At 55.3% G+C, this 7643-nt stretch overlaps 1 protein-coding gene across 1 annotated transcript in view; it reads left to right on the top strand.

Annotated features, from left to right (window-relative positions):
- Window positions 1-7088, top strand: part of SLC7A1 (solute carrier family 7 (cationic amino acid transporter, y+ system), member 1) — a 28380-nt gene extending 21292 nt beyond the window's left edge. The window contains exons 7-11 of the mRNA XM_006894070.1: window positions 863-965; window positions 3858-4072; window positions 4277-4443; window positions 5833-5941; window positions 6985-7088. Coding sequence (XP_006894132.1) covers window positions 863-965; window positions 3858-4072; window positions 4277-4443; window positions 5833-5941; window positions 6985-7088 — 698 coding nt within the window. The remainder of the gene's footprint in view (window positions 1-862; window positions 966-3857; window positions 4073-4276; window positions 4444-5832; window positions 5942-6984) is intronic.
- The last annotated feature ends 555 nt before the right edge of the window (window positions 7089-7643 follow it).

The following is a 7643-nucleotide window of genomic DNA, read 5'->3' on the forward strand; positions in this document are numbered from 1 at the left end:
GTGAGTCCTCTCTGCTTCCCGGGCCCATCCGTGTGACAGAGGAGACCCTGTGAGTCTTCTCAAGACACATTGTTCACCTCATTGTCACTATTAGCTGCTACTGTTCATGACTCAGGGAAGTGAGCCTTCTTTGTAGATTCAGCACCTTAGTGAGGGCTGCCCTCAAGTCCATCAGGACTGGATGGATGGGTGGATGGAAGAGGATGGATGAGGTCAAGATGGATAAATGAACAGATGGGAGGAGTGTGGGTGGATATAAAAGGATGGATAGACTCATGGACAGGTAGATCATGATGTTGATGGATGAGTGGGGAAAAGATGGTGAGCAGATGAAAAGAACATGATGGACGGCTGTAAAAGGATTGATGAATGGAAAATGATAAGGAGGATATGGGTTACTGTACTGATGAATTAGGGAATTCATGGATGGATGGGGGTGCATGTCTGGATGGATGGGTATGTATGTATTGGTATGTATGTCTGGGATGGATGGGTATGTGTGTCTGGATGGATGGGTATACGTGTATGGATGGATGCACATACTTGCTACAAGTTACCATGGTGAACAGGAAGACGTGTTGGTTTTACCGTCAAAAGAACCTAGTTCAGATCCTGCTTCATCCGCTTTCTAATTGCATGACCTTAGGTATATCTCCTAACCCATTTGATCAGGTTTCTCCATCGGGACTGGAGAGAGAAATACACAGTGACTCTAAAGATTGAAATATGGAGTGTACTTTGTGTGCAGGTGTTAGTCTGTGGCGTGTTGGGCTGTCCAGTGTCCTGGACGGGTGGGCGGGTGGGGTTGTTTTCAGCTGTGTGGAAGGCTGTCCTCTCATCCTGATGTCTGTCTCCTCTCCAGCTGTGATGGCCTTCCTCTTTGACCTGAAGGACCTGGTGGACCTCATGTCTATCGGTACTCTCCTGGCTTACTCCCTGGTGGCTGCCTGTGTGTTGGTCTTACGGTAAGTGTGGGTTTCCAGGGTTCCATGACAGAAAGCTAGTACTTGAACTGTTCAAGTTAGTGATCTGTAAGGAGTTACTCTTAGGTCAGTGGTAGACCCATTGGGAACTGCTGGGGGAGCAGGTGGGGTCTGCTGGTGACGGAAGACAGGTCCACCTCCCGAGACCATTTTCCTGGCTAGATGTTGGGAGATAAGCCCTCAGCCCTTCTGTTGAACCTGGATTCTAGGGCCAGGGTTTCCCACAATGATTAAATATTAAGCTGCTAACCAAGAGGTCAGGGGTTCAAAGCCATCCAGCAGCTGCAACGGAGAAATGCTTGGTGATCTAGCTCTTTAAAGACTACAGCCTAGGAAGACTCGTGGGACACTTGGACTCTGTTGTTTGTGGTTGTTGTGAGTCAGAACCCACTCCAGCACCCAACCACTACAGGGGTAACAATGCAGCATGGGAAAGAGGAAGTGGGGACAGGCCCTGGGGACCTGGGGAAATTCCAAAGCCTGCCCTGCTGCTTTAAGGTGCCCTGGTGCGTGATGCCTCGAATATGGAGCTACTGACCAAAAAGTCAGCAGTTCAAATCCACCATCAGCTCTGAGGAAGCAAGATGCGCAGTCTCCTCTAGTAAAGATTTGTAGCCTCAGAAGCCTGATGGAGTTTGGCCATGTATCCTGACGGAGCGGCCAGAACTGATACTCAGCACGGTCCCGTTTGGGGTTTTTTTATTCTTGTTACGAATATCAAGCTCTTCTTGAGATAACCAGTTCACGTTATTCAAATGAGGAGCAGTGGAGTGTCCTATCCTGTTGCACCACCTATTGTGGACTTGGTACACACAGTCTACGCACTCCGCTAACCCAAAGGGTTGGCTGTTCAAGTGCACCTGGGGTGGTCTTGGGCAGCCATGATCAAGTGCTTCTGGGTGTAGGTTGGGCGGGTCCTGGTGGTGTTCTTGCCTCCCCCAGTACCCTCCCCTCAAATACAGGCCTGAACTCTGAGCCCCGCAAGTTTATCAGCATGCTCATGGGGGCTGGGGCTGGGAGCCTCCTCATTCCTTTCCAGCTCTTCATCCCTGCAAGGCCAGTGCTTCCGTTTGTAAAGTCACCACCACTGTTGTTGTTAGGCACCATCCCCACAGCAGAAGGGAACCTGCCCCTCTCCTGTACCTTTCCACAGTCACTGCTGTGCTCGAGCCCCCGGCCCTCCACCTCCTTGACTGTTTTCCCCTTTCCTCTGACCCTCTACTTTTCCAAGGATGCTGTCCTTCTCCAAGGGCCCTTCCTAATCACATGTCCAGTTTATGATACTCATTCTCAGCATCCTTATTTCTAAGCAACAACATTCTGGTTGCACTTCTTCAAGACTGATTAGTTTGTTCCGACGATCCATGGTGTTTTCCGTGTTTTTGACCAGCACTGTCATCCAAAGACGGACATCAATTCTCCTTTGGTTTTCCTAATTGATTGGACCAATGATTAATTAGTTCATATATAACCTGGGGTCAGCCTCACTGGTGACCATACAGACTCACTTTCAAGGTGTTTATTGACCTGTACACCTTTTCAAGGAGCTCTGGTGACACAGTGGTACGGCTGCTCACTGAAAGGTCAGGAACTTCAGTCCACCAGCCGCCCCTTGGAAGGCCGGGCAGCCTGTTCTGTGAAGGCCCTGGCCTCGGAGACCCCAGGTCAAGTCCCCTCTGTCTCATAGGCTTTCCGTTAATTGGAATACACTTGGCCAGTGAGTTGCATTTTTGGTGGGTTGGGTTTTTTATTATTATTATTTCAGTTGTCATTTTTTGGCTCTCCCTCCTTTCCAGAGACTCTAAGCTAATCTGATTCAGACCTTTCCCAGAGCTCTTCAGAGAGGTCCTCCCCTTTCCGGATTAACTAAGTAGTGTAGGTATCTCGCACAACAGAATCAGTGGTTAAATAGCCCCATGCCCACTCTTAGGAGTGACAGCGCACATAAATGAGAATGCATGTGCTGTTTAAGCATGCTATTTACCCGAGGTGGGTCTAGTGGGGCTAAGGCCTCACTGCAGACAAATGCTGTCCCAGCAGCGGGCTCACACTGGGAAACAGAGTGCAGGGACAAGGCCCTTGGCCCAGATCCCGCGTCATTTACTCCAAAGAGCTTAGAGTTTTACAGTAAACTGATCCAGTCATAGAATCTCCCCCATCTTCAGCCCGAGGACACATTCCTCTGGCTCTTTGCACTAGATCAGATCTCAACGCCACTACTTCCAGCTTCTGTCTAGATTTTAGCTCTTTGCAGCCAAGGCTCCTTTGAATGTGACTGGATACCTTTCATCTTACTTGGGAGCCACCATTATTACTTCACAAAGCAACAGAAAAAGTCTCAGGACATTTTGGGAGGGCCAGTTAAGAGTGGGAGGACCGTCCTCTGGCGTAGTGCTTTACGTGTCAGGTTGCTAACTGAGAGGTTGGCGGTTCAGACCCACCAGCTCCACGGAAGAGAGGTGGGCAGCCTCCTCTCACAGCTTCTGACACCGACGGAGAAACCATGAGTAAGGATCAAAGCGGCAGCTGTGAGTTTGGTCTGGATTCAGAGTGGAAACACACTCCCCTAAAGCAGAGGGAGGAGAAGTGTGCCTCCGCTCTGCCCGGAGCACGCTCTTTCAGGCCGCCTCCCTCCTGCTCCTCTGCCCATGTCTGAAGCTCTTTCGGCTCATTTCCTGGCGCTTAAAGAAATAAAAGCAGTGACCCTACAGGAAGGACACCCCGTGATCTGCTCCCTCCCGTGTGATTCCTGCCTTGGGAACCCTTTGGGCAGTTTGTTCTGACCCACGGGGCCGCTGGGCATTGGGGTGGACCTGTGGGGCACCAGCAACACTCAGGAGGCCAGTAGGAATCACGTGATTGCTCTGTGCACAGCTACCAGCCGGACCAGCCCAGCATGGTCTATCAGATGGCCAACACCACCGATGAGCTAGACCATGTGGACCGGAACGAACTGGTGAGCAACAGTGACTCCCAGACCGGCTTCCTGCCAGAATCCAAGTTTTCTTTGAAATCTTTATTGTCGCCAACAAACCCAGATCCTTCCAGAATCTCAGGGCTGGTGGTGAACATCTCAGCGAGCCTCATAGGTAAGCGGCCGCCCTCTGCTGGGACGGTGTTGGGGTCTTGCTGTGAGCATTGCTAGGAGGCGCGGGATGGGGGGAGCCTCTGTCTTGTCACTGGGCTGTGACGGTCCGTGCTGATGGTCAGGACGAGGGCTTCCCGCCCCAGGGTTAGGGCAGATGTGGGCTCTGCGGGTTGTGTCACCTCCAGCCTCGCTCTCTCCGCCCCAGCTATTCTCATCATCACCTTCTGCATCGTGGCTGTCCTGGGGAAGGACGCTCTGGCCTCCGGCGGGCTCTGGGCCATCTTCCTGCTCACGGGCTCAGCTCTCCTCTGCGGTGTGGTCACTGTGATCATCTGGCGGCAGCCTGAGAGCAAGACCAAACTGTCGTTCAAGGTGAGTGTCTCCTGGCGCCATGGGCGGCTCTCTGTGTTTGTGGTCTGGACACTGGAGGAGCAGGAGGAGCGTGCTGGCCCAGGGAGGGGGGCACACACTCAGAGAGGAGGGTCCTCGGGCAAGGCGGGCTCCTGGTGCCCAGGACCAGCCTAGGTCATTGTGCTCTGACCACACGGTCATACAGCTGCCCACCCCCTAGTCCGTGGAAACCCGACCACCACTCCCTGGGCTTCAGTGGGGACACTAGCAGAGGGGACAAGGAGGTTAGAATTAAACTCACCTGCCAATAGCTGAGACTCAAGTGCCTCCATATGAGGCTTTACTTGCTACGTTGAGGTGTGGGTGTGCGTTGGGGTGAAGTAAGTGTGCTGGAGGGTATGTTGGGGTGCTTTGTGTTGAGTGGGGTGTGGGTGTGTACTTTTTAGAGTGCTGCTAGCTATGTATTGGGATGCTGTGTGTTGGAATGTGGGGGTGCTGGAATGTGGGTTGGGGTGCTGCATGCTGAGTGTAGTGCGCACAGGTGTGTATGTGTTTGAGTGCAGCTGTGTGTTGGGGTGCTGTGTGTTGAGTGGGGTGCATGCAGGTGTGTATATGTTAGTTCAGGCTGTGTGTTGGGGTGCTGCGTGTTGAGTGGGGTGCATGCAGGTGTGTATGTTAGTTCAGGCTGTGTGTTGGGGTGCTGCGTGTTGAGTGGGGTGCATGCAGGTGTGTATGTTAGTTCAGGCTGTGTGTTGGGGTGCTGTGTGGACTGCAGGTGTGTGTTAGGGTACAGGTGTGCATTAGGGTACAGGTGTGTGTTAGGGTAGGGTGTGTATGTTGGGACTGGTGTTGTACAGGTATGTGAGGAGTAGGGGGTTTGCATTGGGAAGGGGATGTGTGTTTTGACATGCTGAATGTGTTGTGGGGTGTGAGTTGGAGTCTAGTATAGGGATCAGCACTGACCCTCCACTGCGGCCTCTCTACCACCACATGACCTGCCCTGTGTGTTCTCCCCTCGATCCTGTCTCATATCCTCCCTATTACATGACCTTTTCCATGTGTGCTCCTCCTTTATATGCAGTGGGCCTGCCCTGTGATCCCACATGCCCACTCTCCCCATGGTGTGACACCAAACCCATCCCCTGACCCCTGACCCCACCGATGCCCACCTCCCTGGTGACCTGCCCCGTGACGCCCATCTCCCTGGTGACCTGCCCCCTGACGCCCGCCTCCCTGGTGACCTGCCCCCTGACGCCCGCCTCCCTGGTGACCTGCCTTGTGACACCCATCTCCCTGGTGACCTGCCCCGTGACGCCCGCCTCCCTGGTGACCTGCCCCCTGACGCCCGCCTCCCTGGTGACCTGCCCCGTGACGCCCATCTCCCTGGTGACCTGCCGCCCCTCCTCGCAGGTGCCCTTCCTGCCGGTCCTCCCGGTGCTGAGCATCTTCGTCAACGTCTATCTCATGATGCAGCTGGACCAGGGCACGTGGGTGCGCTTCGCCGTGTGGATGCTGGTCGGTGAGTGTGCACAGCCGCGTCTTCTGAACCGTGAACCAGTCCCAAATCCGCAGCCTTCCTTGCGGAGGAAGACGAGGCTGCATGTGCCCTAGAGGGGATGCGAGACCCCGTGAGAGTGTTGTTGGGGAGTCGGAAGCTGCTCCGGGCAGGGGACCCTGGGTGTCAGAGTAGACCTTGATCTGCCGAACTTCCAGTACAGGGAGTGAGGAAATAGACCACCAGCCTGTCTTCCAGGGAACCTCTAGAACTCATTTAATGGGAAGGTGGATAGTAGTGGCTGGGCCCTGGCCAGAACTACCCTCTGTGCTGTCCTGTGGCTTCCCTCTTAGGGACTTTTGATTTAGACAAGCAAACCCTGGGGAGCTCATGGGAGGTGCTGAGAGAGTGAAGCCTTAAACCATGTGAGCTGTCTCCAAGTAGACGGGGTGACCTTGCGTGTTAGGGTCGAACTGGGCCCCCGGGACACTCTCCATGCCTCTGGGTAGATTAGAACCTCCAGCCTTTCTGTCAGCAGCCGAGTGTGTTGCCTGTACCCCTTCGGGACAGCTGGGGCATGGCTCAGCCCCCTCCTCTGGGGTTCCAGCCTGCTGACCAGCCCCTCAGCCACTGACCTGCTCCACCTGCCCTTCGTGGGCGTGGCCTCCCGGGGTGACCTCAGCTCCTTCTGTCTAGTGTCTGGATTCGAATGCTAATGTCCCAGGGCTGACCTTTGCCCCCTGGGTCACTGTGAGAGCATATGGACTGTCCCTTGTCCAGCCTGTTGGGCCACAGAGGCAGTGCCAGGAGGGCCTTGCTCTGCTCACATGTTTCCTGTCACCTCTCCTGAGACAAAGGTGCTGCGGCCCACACCCTGGGGGACACCCCTGACAGCAGATAAGGGCCAGGATGGGGTTAAGCAGTGTGGTCCCTACCCTGATCCCCTCACACTGCTGGCCTCGTCAGTGTGGGGACCACTGCACAGTTTCCATGTTGCATCGTAACCACCATGCTTCCTGGGGGACAGCACCCCGCGTGTCCTGCTCACCTTGATCTCCTCCCCCCAGGCTTTGCCATCTACTTCGGCTACGGGCTCTGGCACAGTGAGGAGGCAGCTCTGGCCGCGGGCCAGGCTCGGACTCCCGACGACAATCTGGACCAGTGCAAATGACAGCACAGCTCCGGCCTGGGGGGCGGCCACTCCAGGGACCCAGCGGAGGCCTGGGCCTCGCCCGCCTGCTCTCTGCCCACAGGACAGTGACCACCCCCTGCAGAGAGCCCTTAGCGCAGCCCGAGGGGCAGTTACTTGAACCACAGCCTCGACCCTCCATGTGTGCCCCCCCCGCCTGGGCCTAGCTCTGGGGCTGTTCCCCAGGCCCCCGTCACCTCCTGCCAACTCCGTGACCAGAGCCACTTCTGCTGTGGTCAGCTCATCATGTCCCCTCGCCTCCCTCTGTGAAAAGAAAGCCACTCCACTCCCTCCGGTCCTCAACAGCTCCATGCAGGAGGGCTGCCACCTCCTGGCTTGGATCCTGCACTCTGCCCTCACCCTGGGCCCAGCATCCAGGGTGGAAGTCTACCCACTCCCTACCGGCCCCAGCTGGAGTGCACAGTCACTGCTGGGGACAGATGGACAAGCCTGCTGTCATTCCAGCTTCTGTCCATGCAGCGACCAGCAGTGTCTGCAGGCCTGTTCCCCGGGGTGGTGATCCCGGTGGTCAGCCCC

The sequence above is a fragment of the Elephantulus edwardii genome, unplaced genomic scaffold (genome assembly GCF_000299155.1).
Source record: "Elephantulus edwardii isolate Elephantulus edwardi_28Jun2011 unplaced genomic scaffold, EleEdw1.0 scaffold00134, whole genome shotgun sequence".
Classification (NCBI taxonomy): Eukaryota; Metazoa; Chordata; class Mammalia; order Macroscelidea; family Macroscelididae; genus Elephantulus; species Elephantulus edwardii.